General features: G+C 44.0%; 1 protein-coding gene across 1 annotated transcript in view; it reads left to right on the top strand.

The window, feature by feature from the left end:
- LOC119443797 (uncharacterized) overlaps positions 1-16,565 on the top strand; it is a 454,815-nt gene that overhangs the window by 272,365 nt on the left and 165,885 nt on the right. Inside the window, exon 10 of the mRNA XM_037708465.2 lies at positions 699-793. Within this exon, the coding sequence (XP_037564393.2) occupies positions 699-793 (95 nt within the window). The remainder of the gene's footprint in view (positions 1-698; positions 794-16,565) is intronic.

Below are 16,565 nucleotides of genomic sequence, written 5' to 3' on the forward strand. Positions count from 1 at the left end.
GCGGGGGGGGGGGGGAGGTTTTGCGCAAGGTTACCCCGGAATCGACAGCCCAAGGAGTAAGGAGCATTCGGTCATTAAAGTGTACGGACACGTCTGGACGCTAAACGCTTTTGTACGTTTTCGCGGGCTTGTAACTCCGGTTCCTCTGCGAATCCACGCCGTTTTGCCGCCGCCTTGGCGGCGTGATATTCGGGATAATCGGCACGGCGCGGTGCCGTCATGGCTCGGCAAAGGTTAGGCGAAGCGATGCGGCGCGCACGAGGGCATCACGAATCACACAGATGTGGCGAGGATCGGCACGGTCGGCACAGCTGGGGCGAGCGTTGCTAGGCGACCCATGGTGACGTCATCGCCAGTCAGATGTATTGCGGTGCACACTCGACGACCCATCCTCGAGCTTAAACACCTTGGTTGCCATTGAGCTTGGACCCTTTCTGCACTACCGCCAGGACCGGCCCACATTTTCTGTCGGCACCAAACGGACTTAAAGAAAGCTTAACAGCTCCGCTGTAAAATTTAATCGTTTGCTCAAAACAAAGTCCTAAATTGGCGTCCTTGTCACATTTGAACCGAAAATCCCTTTCCTTTTTTACCAGCGATGGAATGAACGTTTCAGAGAACTACGTCCTGTGTGCAAGTGTTGTAAACGCGAAGAAACATTCGCACAGCTTTATAAGAATAATAATTTATTTCTTTAGGTAGAAGACATCTGCACCACAGTCTACGAGAAGCAAAAGTGCCGGTTCTTGCACACCGGTGTAAGGAAAGCGTTTGGAGCTTCGCTCAAACTAAAGTAAGTACCCAGGTAACGCAAAATGTTGCCGTAACGTTCTGTAAATGCGCACAAATCTCGGTGCATAACGTTGCTTACATGCTGCTAATGTCCGCTTTTTTGATCGCCAGACAACGTTGGGTCGTAATGTTGTGGCAGCGTTGAGCAGCACTTTCACGACGTTGACATAACGTTAACGGAACTTCCGACAACGTAATCTGGATGTTGCCTTATGTCACTTGAATTTTCAGGCAACGTACGTATGTGACGTTCAAGCAACACTCAAATGGCATTGCAGAATATTTGTAGACATAACAGCAGTGCTGTCAGCATGACACGGCTGACAGCACCGCAAACCCCTAAATTTATATTTGCCTGACATATTATGCATTCTAGTAGCTTCCATGTTGCATGTGCATGAAAATATAAACAAGAATTGGTGAAAAACAGCATTTTACGTATAACTTGTGTATCTTACAAGGTAAGATACGCAGATATCTTGGTAAGATACACAAGATATATACGTAAAAGAATGCGGTTTTTCACGAATTCTTGTTTCATATTTTCATGCATATGCAACATGAAAACTACTAGAATGCATAATCTGTCAAGGAAATAAAAGCTAAGGCTTTGCCGTGTCATGCTGACAGCAATGCTGTACAGGCAGCTGATTTGTCTTCCGCTATATATAGTACCAACTCGCCCTAATCCAGAATAATTAGTGTTTCACTTGGTGGTTTGCCTGACTTGTCTTGCTGTTTTCCATAGCACAGCATATAGATGCTGACTGCAAGTAAAAGTGCATAATGCAAAGCTGCAAAAAGGTTCATAAGAACACTTTTTCATTTTTACAATAACAGCAAGAGAGCTGCATGGACGTCCAGTGTGCAGAGGTTCTCATATAACGGTTCTCACAGCAGGAAAGCAAAACTCTTCCACAAATATACATTTTCTTTAAACATATCATTTAAGCTTAGACCACAGAAAAAAAATCAGTTTCTTTGCTTCCGACTTACTGCTCTAAACATCTTGTGTCGGTAGCTGCATGTGCTTTCAAGAAATTGCATAATCGCCAACATCAGCTGCGAAGTACAAATGCTAGTATGTAGGAATTGTTTGAGCAGGAGGAATATGTGATGGTTGAATATGCACCCATGAATATGCATTGGTCCACCTTAAATAATAGTGAATATGTCATAGACGAACCTGGTTATAATGTCAAACCATGCATTTACCGTCTGCTTACATCTTACTGGCAAACAAATAATGACACTTAGATAACAGTAACTTAGAAAAACAACGTGCACAGCACTGGCAACACACAAATATACTTTTCATTAAACATCAAGGTATTGTATCGCATATTAAGACACCCTACTAACAGCTACAACTACAACGCAATATATGTTGCCTTCTCATTTAGGTCAGACTTCGAAATTTTTTGCTATTTGTCGAGTTCCATTATGTGAATGGCAGAACACAATTTATACTTAATAACAGCACAAATAATGTCCTTCACTTTGTAATGTGCAACAACACAGCACAGTACCACTACGATTGGCTACTATGTCCTGCCAAGCATCCAGCAGGTCTTTTTGCCTAAGCTTGCAGACATGTCTGCAAGTGTGAAGTAGTCAACACAGCCCAAGGGGAAGAGTAAAAGAAAGTCATCCAAGCAGTGACAGCCAGCCTTCACTTTTGCAGAGGATGGCCAGCAGCACAAGTGATGCACACATGCCTCCCTCGGTAGCTTCACTTGCATCCAGAGACCTCACTGGTTTCCAAGTCAATAATGCGGTAACCTGCAGAGACATGAAATAAATCAAACTATGAAGTGCCATATGAAAAACTGAAGTAAGCCATGTTTACTGTGAAAACAGGCTATAAAAATGCTTACAAACAACTTAAGCTTCACATAACTGTGAAACAAACAATAGTGACCTTACACAGGAGAATAATGCAAAACATTAAAAGCAAATTTCATTATTACCTACGCATTATAGCCATAAGTTTGGACACAAGAGCAAGGAAAGCACTCTAAACAATACCCACAACTTCCTTTATTGCGTGAAGGAGTTAAGACGTTGGTATCAATATATTCCTTTAACATAAAGCTTCCTTGCAATGTCACAGCTGCTTGTTGCATCCAGTTCAGTCTTGGAAGAGAACAAAAATTAACAAATGAAGTGAATGCTCTACCATGGTACCAAAACCACATTTCATTCGTGATGAAAGAAAGTTCCAATGAGTGAGTGATAAATTAGAATTGTTGGTACAACATATTGGTGAATTGCAGCACAAATATTCACGACAGAAAAGACGAGACAACAGACGCGTGCTAACTTCCAACAAAAAGCTTTATTTTTGGCGACCCATGCTTATAGCCATCACTCATCACATTGCACAAGCGCAATTCACACTCTTAGGAAGGTCAACGCTGCGTCTGATAAGTGTACACACACACAGCGAAGTCGCGCAATCTTTTCAGCCTCAATAATTTCACGTGTTAGTTGAGAACCGCTTCTGCTGACAATAGTACACCGAGCAATCAATGGTTCAGAGGGACACGAACTGCAACGAGATGCAAGCCAACTGTCACACACGTTTTTCTTCACATTGCATGAGTGTTCTCTCAGCTGGTCATTGATACAGCGTCCTGTTTGACCTATGAACTGTTTACCACAAGAAGGTACACTAAACCATGTTTCTAGCATAGGTGACGAACGGATTTTTGTGCTTTTTGCTACACTTGTGTGCTGAGCTGCGACATTTCCTTTGATTACACAACTTTATTAAGCTTCTGAGGTGCAGAGAAGACAACTTTAACTTTCGAACGATCTGCAGTTTTCATGATACTGTGAGACAGCTTATGAATGTATGGTATGACAGCCACTTTATGTCGGTCAAATGCAGCGACCACATGGCAACCACTCGGCGCATGCGCTTTTCAGAGGAGAGGTCATGTGGTCACTGCATCTGACAGACATGAAAACTGGCCGTCATACCCCACATTCATAAGCTCTCACAATATTGTTCCTACTTCCGCCGCTTTATCCCTATGTTTGCCGACGTCACGTATCCGCAGACATGTCTGCTACGAAAGGACATCCCCTTAGAGTGGACTCCGGAGTGCGACTCTCCTTTTCGTCAGTTGAAGTTTCTGCTGACGTCACGACCTGTTTTTCAACACCTCAGTCCTTCAGCTCCGACGGAACTCCATACAGATGCCAGTGGCACAGGTATTGGTGCCGTCCTAGTTCAACGCCACGGTGACCACGAACACGCGATTGCATATGCAAGTCGCCCATTAAGTAGGCCCGAGCAAAATTACACTGTCACGGAACAAGAATGCCTCGCGGTAACATTTGCGGTTCAGCGGTTTTGTTATTACCTGTATGGACGACGCCCCTTCACAGTTCACACCGACCACCACTCATTGTGTTGGCTTGTAAATCTTCGTGACCCTTGTGGCCACCTTGCGCGCTGGGCGCTCTGACTACACGAATACAGCTTGAGCGTCTCCAATAAGAGTGGTCGACGACACGCTGACGCGGACTGCCTCTCGCGTATGCCACTTAGCACTACGGACTGTGACGCCGACTACTTCGATCACCTTGTGGCTTCTGTATCGCCGAGTTTTCCAGACCTCGGCTGTTTCAAAGCCGAACAGCGAAAGGACGCTAAATTAACACCGCTCTTCACCGCTACGACCGCCTCTACTAAGCAAACTTTTTGTGTACGTGATGTACTCCTATATAATAACTTTTTTGGCACTGACGCACGTTTTCTTCGAGTGGTGCCAGAGAGTCTTCGCATACCGATTCTGAGTGCTATGCACGATGACCCTACGTCCGGCCATTTAGTTTCGGTGAGGCCGCTCTACTGGATTCAGGAAAGCTTTTATTGGCCTGGAATGCGACAGTCTGTTGAGACGTATGTGGCCAGCTGCACGCAGTGTCAGCGCCACAAACGCCCATCTAATGCTCCAGCTGGACTCCTGCAGCCGATCCCGCCTCCAAGCACGCCTTTCCAACAAGTGGGCATTGCCTTCGTGGGACCTTTTCCAAAATCAGCTAAGGGAAATCGGTGGATAGTTGTTTGTGTCGACTACCTCACACGCCACTGCGAGACGGCGGCCGTGACCTCAGCAACTGCCACTGACGTTGCAACGTTCCTGCTCCAGTATGTCATCCTGCGACATGGTCCGCCTCGCGTGATCATCAGCGACCGTGGACGACAATTCACAGCCGATGTCGGGGAGGAGCTGCATCGTTTGTGTGAATGCCACTTGCGTCACTCCACATCATACCATCCACAAATTAATGACCTTACGGAGCGCACCAACCGTACAATTATAAACATGCTATCTATGTATGTTTCATCCGACCACAAGAACTGGGATGACGTACTGCCTTTTATCACGTGCGCGTTCAACACCGCCAAGCACGAGACTACCGGCTATAGCCCTTTCTTCCTGCTGTACGCACGGCCATCCTGGTACACAATCGACACTATTTTCCCTTTCTGTAGTCACAAAAATCCCACTGTAGCCGAGACCCTCTGCCTTGCCGAAGAGGCGCGCCGTATTGCTCGTTACTCACTTTTGCATCGCAGGACAGATCAAAAGCACGCTACGACATTCGCCACCTTCCGGTGACCTATCGTCCTGGTGATTTAGTGTGGTTGTGGGCTCCTGTACGGTAACGCGGTTTGTGCCAAAACTTTTGGCCACCTACGATGGACCGTTCGTTGTTCTTAACAGACTCACGGAGGTCACTTATACCATAACTCGCCTTACCGCGAGGGGTAGAAGAGCTGCCAAGACCCAAGTGGTCCATGTCGCCCGCTTGAAATTGTTCACGTCACGACAACTGAATTGACTCGCCCGGCGGGCTTCGTCTGCGATGAGAGGAATCTTGCACGCACGCCTGAGTGAGAAGAACGATGATCGGTGAACGTGCCGGTGGTCCCGGGTTTGAAAAGAAGAGAACGACGCTGAGTAGATTAACCAGATGGCCGCTCTTGCGCTCACCTTCGCGAACTACAATAAACGGCCCCCTTCATCCGTATCCAGCACCTTTATCACTGTTACGCGCGAAGGAGACCGTTTATCACCCTTACGGATGAAGGGGGCTGTTTATTGTAGGTCGCGCAGGTGAGCGCAAGAGCGGCCAGCTAGTTCATCAACTCGGCGTCGTTCTCCTCTTCTTTTCCAACCCGGGACCGCAGGCACGTTCACCGGTCATCGTTATTCTCACTCACGCGTGCCTGTAACAATATAAAGAAAACTGCATATCATTCTACGGTAGTGTAATCAAAGGCAATGTCGCAGCTCGCCACACATAAGTAACAAAATCACCAAATTCCCTTCGTCACCTGTGTTAACAACGTGGTTTATTGTATCCCTCTTTCTTGTGGTAAACAGTACATAGGTCAAATGGGACTCTCTATCAATGACCGGCTGAGATAACAATCATACAATGTCAAGAAAATGTGCGTGGTGGTAGGCTTAAATGTCATTGCAGTTCGTGTGACTGAACCGTCGTTTGCTCAGTGTACTGTTTTCAGCAGAAGCGGTGATCAACTAACACGTGAAATAATTGAGGCGGAAAAGATTTCGCGACTTGGCTCTGTGTGTATCAGCACACCATCTGTACACTTGTCAGACAAAGAGTTAAGTACCTTCCTAAGGGCGCGAATTGCGCATGTGCAATGTGGTGACTGACGGCTATAAACATGGGTCGGCGAAAATAAAGCTTTTTGTTAAAAGTTGCCGCATGTCTGTCGTCTTGACTCTTCTGTCGTTGCCTACATCTGCACTGCAATTCACCGATAAATCTGTACGTGCATAGAAACTACTAGTTTGAAAGACTATATAAGGAAATGGGGTAAATAGAGGACAAAGGGAGAAATCACAAAAATTGTATATCCATGCCTCGTGTATGAAGTCCCAGACGGAGTGTGCTGGTCTGGGCTGGTTGGTACATCATTAGGACGGGAACAAACAGCGCTAGGCAGGGATGAAGTGAATACGATAGAGAAGGAGTGAAGTGCCGTGTGGACTGTAGTGTCGAAGTAGACTCTAGACGTGGACCGTAGTGTCGACTGTAGCAAAAGAATGTAGTGTCCCGTGGGCTGTCATTATTGGGTGTTGTCCTTTCTTTTAGTCCTAATGTGCAACTTCAGAGCTCTACACAATGTATTTGTAGCCTGTGGAACTCCCACAATATATGTTTTGTCGTCAGTCAAGTGCTTGAGTGGCATGTCGAGCAGGTAACTGGCGTTGTAGCACTTGCATCTTAGTTCGGCGAGTCCTCAGCTTTGTGAACTTGCATGATATAGTTCTGCGGTTCCTCACTATAGCAGTACAAGATGTTATGGCGTAAGCTTTTCTTGAAAATATGCCACTTGGCAAGCTCGTACTTTATCAGAGCATACCTGGGGCGCGCCTTAGCGAAAAAAAAAAGAACAGCAAAAGGCAGTTTTATGTCGGATACCTTCACAACAATACAACGAAAAATGACACATATATACAGTCAACTCTCAGTAACTTGACCTCGGTTAATTTGACTTTTTTACTTTCAAACGCACTGCAATGTCCAAACAAGAAACTACATATTGCTATGGAACAAAACACACATGACTCGAATGCATAAGCACGTCGCTTTGGTGAATTCAGCCTCTACAGTGTCCCCTCATGCGAGCAGTGGCTACTAAGGTTTGAAAAAAAAATAAAAAAACAGCTCTACTGCTTCTCTTGCTGTGAAGCTGTTGCACTTTCCCTTTATTTTTCAAAACTTTCTAACTTAAATTTTCCTTAGAGTTTAACACTGAGGCAGTGTTAAACAAGTTGGCGCTCGTTGATGCGTGTCGGTTGAGTTGTGCTTCAAGAGCAAGCAGGAAAACATTACAGACCACCTCGGGTGATCAAAAATACCTGCTTTTATTCTGCCACTGTTAATTCAATATTTCGGATAATTCAACCAACTCTTGGGGTCCTGCGAACGTCAATTAGTAGAGGCGACTGTACCTGTTACTGCGCATCAACAACACACTCGGTTGCATTGACAGTGCTACGTATACATTAACCAACGCTCAGGATGATATCAGATCTCGGAGGCCACACTCAGCAGAGGCAGCTACATGCAACTGGCATGTGTAGACAAGAAGTGCAAAGATGAAATACATTTTATGGTCTTTTTGAGAACAGAATTGTGTATTTTTCATTTGTTTACCTCAAGAATAGCAATTGTAGTCGTAAGAGTGAAATTATGGACCCGTTGGTGATGGATATTTGAGTGTGGTGAAGCGCGAAAGACGGGACAGAGTGAGGCGATACGGACGGGACAAGCGCTACTGTCAACTGTGAACGTTTATTGGAAAAAATTTCCTGCAGCAAGAGCATTACAGCAGGCCGGTTTCCCACATCTGCTCCTTCAAGCCGTCGAAGAAACCCTGCTTAAACAGCTGGGCAAAGAGCCAGCGGTAAACGTTGCAGGTACCCCGCAGAAGAGGCATCTATTCGCGGTTGAGCCATATGTGCATAAGGTTTCGTACAACTTAAGGACAGTCGAAGCGAAGTATGGAGTGGACCTTGTGTTCTCTGGGTCATGAAAATTGGCACAACTGTGCAAACGCATCACGGGTAGTCAGGAAAGGATTTGTTGTACATCAAAACACTTGCATAAGTGTGGTCCATGTGCCACTGTGGTCGTGTTTACTTGGGACAGACCGGCCAGTGCCTGAACCACCGGCTACGACAAAGCTACAGGTGTTGCAAATCGGCAGAAGGGTTGAATATTGTTATACACTGCAAACGTTGCGGTTGCTACTCGCAGATGAGGAATACGTAAGTTCTGGCCATGGAAAAACCAAATTAGAACGCGAGCTTTTGGAAGCGGCGTTAATAGAAAATTCTGGACCTGATAAGTACGTTAGCGCCACTTCGGAGGCACTTTTAAGCAAAGAAACTCGACTCATGGGTAGCCACAAATAATCTGGTTCGTTACTTTTGATTTTGTTTGTTTTCAAAGACGATAGTGTTTCTTGGGCTACCTAAACGCGAAAAAGATTGTCACTCGATTCAACCACCCGGTCAAAACCAAGCATGAGAAGAAGACAATTTCTTCTCCTCAGGGGTACCACATTTCGAAAGACATGCATGAAATACATCTGAAAAGTTAATCATTTTGGTGCAATACATGTATTGTTGCAAACATTACGAAAACAAACTTGAAAGAATGTGAATGATAGTTACTACCCACAGCTTCCAATTTGTGGGTGCAAAGATACATACTGCTTACGTGTGGGAACGTGAAAGCACGTTTAGTCAACCAAATGCCTGCAATGTGACGTGCGCAATGTGACACACGCACTAGGCACACCTTAATTAAGCTGCCGTGGCATGGGGGCTCAATGTCGGCTTCTCAACAGCATTGCCGTCCGTGAAGCACCGACAAGGAGCCCCTGTGATGCTCCTACGCTGAGCGCCAGCACTCCCCACACCAGTTTTGCCAGTTCTTTGCAGAACAGGCAGTCCCGGCCATGGCACTGGAGCAGGTCCCACTTATCCTTGCCAATGTATACAATATTTCGTAGGTGTACCTGCAATAAAATATGGCACAGACACATTAAACTGCTTACGTGTGGGAACGTGAAAGCAAATTTAGTCAACCAAATGGCTGCAATGTGACGTGCGCAATGTGACACACGCACTAGGCACACCTTGAGTCAGCCAGAACCAAAGAGCTGCCGTGGCATAAGGGAAGCGTGCTCCTTCCACACTCCAGGTTCTATTCCCACCCAGTCTCCAAAACCTTCTTATTAAAGCAATTAATTTGCTTTGTTTACATGAACCTTCGTAAATTTGACATCACTCCAAGCATTTTTGATGTGCTTTTATTGCTTGTGCAATAGGCATTGGTTTTATGTCATTAAGTGCTGGTAGCAAAAAGAAGTATGTCTAACTGTGCGATAAATGTAACCGGAAATGGCAGGTACGTCCAGTGGCATTAGTGTAGGGGCTGTACACAAAATTATAGGGCTTACCCTGTTTCAAATTTATTTTTAAAGAGACTATGAAAGCAACACATAAGCAGTTTCAGTGAGCCCAAGTAGAGTCTTTCAGATTTTGAAGTGCAGAAAAAGGTACAGTTTGTGCCAGCCAACCAGATGAAGAGCTCTCCTAGTAACTGCCTCTAATCACCCTCTGAGCAATTAGTGATAGCCAAAATACAGCTTGTATCTCTACAACTGACACATGTTGTCCCATTTTTTAATGTGGTATTCCTCACTGATTTTGACGGTCAATTGGTTGCATAGATGAACAAAACAGATTAACAATCTAAATCTGGCGCGCAGCACCAGTCGTGTCAATGCATCGTCAAGTGGCCAGTCTGCCCGATGTACATTTGACCGAACATATACATTACGAAATGAACAGACTATGCTACCCCTGACGAACACAAGGCAAATTTGTTTGCATTTTTAACTCAGCAAGCCTCCCTTGCATGGGTGGCTTTTTCAATTCGCATGTGGACTGCTATACACACACATTTCCAGCGAAAAATAAAGTAGGGAGGATATGCACGACAGTCCACAAGCGAATTGAGAAAGGCGACCAGGCAAGGGAGGTTTGCTTGGTTAAATATGCCACCAAATTTGTCTAGTGTATATGAGAGGCAGTGTACTGTATTCCTTTCAAACCTGGTCAAATGTACACAGAGCGGACTGGCCAATAACTAAATGTGCCAAATAAATTTCGATATTTCACTCAAAAGACCAGCATGCTCGTCCAGTTTGGCCGTGCATTTCCGCGATAGGACTTCAGGCTAGATTATCTGTTTTTATCCACGGTGAAAAACCGACAAGAGAGATCAGTGAGGCATACCACATAAATAAGATATGCGAGCTAGACCCCATGATCAATTCATGAAAAAAAGGCGTCCTTTCTAAATTACAAGTGATAGGAGTTAGCCTGCACATATTTCCTTTTCTTTTTACACAAAAACCGTTTATCGTGATTTTATGCCTTTATATTACAACTCACGCCTTCCCTCTGAAAGAAATTGTGCACAATATGAGCAGACATCCAGTGTTATTTCTAATCCTTCCATCCAAATAAATGGTCAGTTAGCAGCCATCATGTTGTATGGTACCCTTTTCCTCCCCGTGTAAATTCTATCCTTAAAAGTTGCATGAACTGACCAGCAAACTCTTGCTCACTAGAAAACACTTCAGAACTGTAGCTACTGCAGCACAGTGAATACTGGCCTTCATGTATAATTTCAAGAAGTTTAAGCTCATCAAATGTGTATTGGCCAGTGCCAGTTATTCTGCGAACAAGACAGAAATAATTGTGAATATGAATGTTAAACAATAGTAAGCACACTGTGTGCTTACACCTATGACATATTTAGCCCACTACACTTTGAATTCTTACATGCACAGACGCTGCACAAGGGTGTAGCATAAACACAAAAAAAATCGGAAATGAAACCTACAGCATAGGAAACAGTTTCAAAACAAGAAAACAAAAATAAAAAGTGATAAATAGAGTGTGTACTAAGCAAAATTAAAATGTAACTTGCAGCCAAGCGATTGATGCAATAGAAAATACTTAACATCGAGCACAAATTTCACCTAGAAAACACGGCTGGTTCCCAGAAAATGCACAAATACGGTGATAGGTATCTCTTGGCATACTGTAGCAATAGTAGGTGCAAGTTGTTATTGTATTTGGGTCGGCCTATGATGTGTAATCAAAACAAGACTTGCTGCCTACGCTGTCAGGGTGGCACAACCTAGTCAGGCTCTCTCCGGGCCTTTTGTTGTGCCTCCTGAGCCAATTTGTATGAAAATTGTCTCGAATAAAAGAGAAAGAAAGAAAGAAAGAAAGTTAGCTTCGACACTGCTGGAATACTTCAGCTGTCAGGCGTCTACAGTGCTTAAGACACCACAGAAGTGTGAGTGTACAAAAAAACAAGCGGCACATCAACCGTAAATTTGACTTGAGTAGTGACAACATATGCTGTTTCGTGTAGCTACAACACTAGCTAGTATGTAGAAAGTATATGCACAAGTATACATAGCTATATATATCACCCTACCTAACTTAAAGCTGAGAGTTGCAGTGCATATGATGCTTGTTCTAGACGCTGGTATTGTCAAAAATACACTTAGAATTAGATATAATGCCTTCAATTCATCCACCCAGTAAACAAAGTCTTACAGATATCATTATAGTTGCTGGTTGAACATATTCTGACCTGAGCGGCGCCAAGCAGAATGAATAGACCGACTGCCCGTTGTGCTGTCAAATACACAGGATGAAACAGAAAATATAGAAAGGGACCCAAAATATTAGAAATAATTCTTGACAGCTGTAGAATTAGGGATTTTTGGTTGATTGTCACTATTAAAATTACACTAAAGCCAATCAGAATGTTCTGTGGGGTGTAGTTGAAATCAAATTCATTTGACGAGCAACATTGCAATAACCAGCAAACACCATAGCAAGAGCAAGCAGACAGTTCAGCAGACAGTGTTGTTTTTTAATAATAGAGCATCAATACAATGAACTACCAACCAGTACTTGTTATCGTGTGCTATATAAATACTAGACCTAACATGTCCCGATGTTAAGTATTTTCTATTGCATCAATCGCTTGGCTGCAAGTTACATTTTAATTTTGCTTAGTACACACTCTATCACTTTTTATTTTGGTTTTCTTGTTTTGAGACTGTTTCCTATGCTGTAGGTTTCATTTCCGATTTTTTTTTGTGTTTATGCTACACTCTTGTGCAGCTTCTGCGCATGCAACCAACCAGTATTAAAATTACACTAAAGCCAATCAGAATGTTCTGTGCGGTGTAGTTGAAATCAAATTCATTTGACGAGCAACATTGCAATAACCAGCAAACACCATAGCAAAATCAAGCAGACAGTTCAGCAGACAGTGTTGTTTTTTAATAATATAGCATCAATACAATGAACTACCAACCAGTTAACTATGTGCTCTATGCTGTATTGACCTAAAGTGAAAAATAATGTAACTGGACACAGACTCGCAACTGATACAATGCCTACTTGCCAAGAGTATAAAAAAATGGGAGAGAGAAAAGGAAGCTCACTAGAAAACACTTCAGAACTGTAGCTACTGCAGCACACTGAATACTGGCCTTCATGTATAATTTCAAGAAGTTTAAGCTCATCAAATGTGTATTGGCCAGTGCCAGTTATTCTGCGAACAAGACAGAAATAATTGTGAATATGAATGTTAAACAATAGTAAGCACACTGTGTGCTTACACCTATGACATATTTAGCCCACTACACTGAATTCTTACATGCACAGACGCTGCACAAGGGTGTAGCATAAACACAAAAAAAAATCGGAAATGAAACCTACAGCATAGGAAACAGTTTCAAAACAAGAAAACAAAAATAAAAAGTGATAAATAGAGTGTGTACTAAGCAAAATTAAAATGTAACTTGCAGCCAAGCGATTGATGCAATAGAAAATACTTAACATCGGGACATGTTACGTCTAGTTTTATATAGAACACGATAACATGTGCATAACAGCTATGAATACAAATAAACAAGTTGAATAAATATTTGGCCTATTTAGTAAGCTGTGTTGAGTAATGTCGATTAACTTAGACACGAATGATACCGGGATGCTACTTTTTGGAACACACTACATACATACCTGACCCGACCATCCAGATTGCACGTTGCGCTACGGCAGGCATAGCCAAGGGGTCTGGTGGCTACTCCGTTATGTGGGCACTGTTGTGGGTCACAGCCTCGCCACTATAAAATAAGTTCTGTGTTAACTTATAGCAGTGGCACATAGATTTATAAAGCTGTCAAATTGTCTACACATGCATGGAGCATCTAAAAATAGTCACGAAAACAATGTTTGCATTAGTGCAGGGTGGCAACAGAGCACAAAGTAGAAGTCACTGATGAATGTCTCGATAATGGGCACCCTTTCATCACAGTAAAATTATTGACACGCAGCTGCAGCGCATAGCAAAGAAATGTTTGTTCACAAAACAATTCATTTTTTCGTGACTCAGTTTAAGCAACTTTCCCCTGTCATGTTTAGTTAAAGGTAACTAAACATTGACCTAAATTGCAATGACGAAAGAAAAGATGTTTTGACATACCTTAAAGGTAGGGTATGTCAAAACATATTTTCTTTAAAAGTAAGTTGTACTAGTAGCAAGCTGTGATAGCTTATATTTTTTTTTCTATAAAACTGTCGTAAACCTAAAACTTCGTAAGCAGAGATTATTTACAACGTTGAAGCATTTATAAGCGAGGAAAGGTCATTGCAATAAGAATCAGTGAAGAGGCAAATGAGTCGTTATTATGCAACTTCAGCAGAAAAGCGGGCACAGCGCGCACATGATGAACACGATTATTTCCGAACGTTATATTTCTCAGTGGAAGAAAACGCTTATCAAGATTTTCAATTTCGCATCGAAGCAATAAACTTGCGTAACTAAGCGCTGACAACCAGCGTTCAGCAAGCATCAGCACAGGTTTCACTGCTGTCGCGGGACTTCTATTTCCTACGTTCGCGCACGCTATGCACACACGAGAAGCTCGCACAATACGCGTGTGGTTAGCCAGCACGATTACTTACCTTTTGGATGGTACGACGCGTTCGCAAAGTGCTCTCCAAGTTGTCAGTGCTGCGTCGACGATGTCACTCCCCGCATACATGCCGCTGCGTAGTGGACGAGCTGAGGCGCGCTAACACGCATTATTTGCGACGTCCACCCAACTTTCCATAAATCGAAACAAAGGGGCTGCACTCCACGGCCTAAAATCGTTGGTCCACATTTGCCTGGCGTGCCACGCATACGGCGAGTTTGTAGCATGACTCAAGGTATCTCCAGGCACTTCTGTGCACGCTAACTGCGACCCACTTCATTACAGCAAACACAAAAACGCACGATCAAGGAAACGCATCCTAGTACCCCGCACCAACGCCTCCTATGGACGAGAAAACGATCGCCAGAAGGCGCTACTGCGCCTCCTGACAGCGCCACCAATTTGGAAATTTCAAGCAGCGCGGTCGCGCCGTGGTGCAATCTCCGCTTTGTTTACATTGTTTCGCCAGCGCTTTCCTTTGCGGCTCGCGCTCACGGCGCTCCGTTTTTGACGGCGGCAGATCGCGTGCTTGCTAAACAGCGATGCAAAGACTGCAATGCGGTTTCAAGGTTGCCGACGCCGACAGCTTTTTTCGTGGTGGCAACCTCAAGCACGGCCGCTGGATAAAAAAAAAAGGTGCGGCCTGCCGTGTCGGGCGCGCTACTATGGGAGCGAACGTGACGGCCGTAGTTTCATTGTCGGCCGCTTGGCTGTGCCGCACGGCGCTAGCTGAGGGGGGTGGAATAGAGCACTGCACGGGCCTGATTTTTCGGCCCGAGCCCGGACCGGGCCCGCTTTACGAGGCCCGAGCCCAGCCCGGGCCCGTAATACAAAGCCCGAGCCCGGCCCGGGCGTACATGACCGAAACCAGCCCGGGCCCGACCCGTGCCCGTGTTACTGACCCCGGGCCCGGCCCGGGCCCGGGTGTTCATTACTAAGCTTAGATAGGGCCCACGTGTGCATGACCAGGCCCGGCCTGTAAGAAAAAAATCCTTTTTACTTACAGATTGTACCGTAACTTTCAGCCTCACCTTCTCGAGGTTTAATCAGCTGCAGTATATAAGCAATAAAAGGCCTAAATCTTTGTTTCTCCCACGGGAACATCAGTAATCCGGCCCATTGCCTGTGCTACTATTTTTCTGGTGGTGCGCATGCACTTACCTTGATTTGCACGATATGGTTCCATGATGTTTTTTAGCATGCAAATATACGGGGCGTTTCATTTTAGCTGAACGAAATTTTTAAGGATTGCCTGTGGCAGATAGCACAGTTATAATCCTTGATCTAAACTACTCGATGAGGCGGCCATTACTTCCATGAGAAATCAAAACGCCTAATTGAAGAATTACCATAATTACGGTAATTAACGTTTTAATAATTATTTTATGACACATCTTTCAGTCTACAAATTATAGCCGCCAATTTCGCAAGGCGTATCCACTTGGAACGAATTCTCAGGACTAAACCAGTTTCGAGATATTTTTCAAAGTGTCCGACGAAATCAATCAAATCAAATCAATATATTGTCCAGTTTACATGCTGGATGGTCATTTTGGACTAAAAGCTACATGTGTAGCTTGACGTGACCCATAAGACCAGGCAAGGCAAACAGTGTGCACACATGCACAATAATTCACACATATTTCCAGCTATCGCTGGAATTCCTCAGACGAAATAGCTATGAACGAAAAGACTATTTGCGTCACGGCAAGTTAACAGAATGTGAAAAAGTTTTAACAGAATACATTTTAAACAACACTACAATAACAATACTAGCTATACAAAACAATGCAGCGCCAGCTATACAACATAGCATGAGACTGAATTTTACAAGATCAACATTTGCTAAGAAAACGAAACAGGATTTACATTATATACTCAGAACCATACACAAAGGCAGAATAATAATCACATCAGATACATTACAAGCGACCAAAGTGTCAGCTGAGTTCTTTCTTACTGAAATTACCGCCATTTTTGTATCTGTTCTAAGTGAATGGTAGGGAATGTATTAACGACTGATGCTTATAGAGTGTTCTGAAGTATGGAATTGACCATATCTCAGGATTTCTTGTGTTCGCATTAATGCGACGACGCTCTAAGGAGGCTAATTGTTTTATGTAGT

Source organism: Dermacentor silvarum, chromosome 3 (assembly GCF_013339745.2).
Source record: "Dermacentor silvarum isolate Dsil-2018 chromosome 3, BIME_Dsil_1.4, whole genome shotgun sequence".
Taxonomy (NCBI): domain Eukaryota; kingdom Metazoa; phylum Arthropoda; class Arachnida; order Ixodida; family Ixodidae; genus Dermacentor; species Dermacentor silvarum.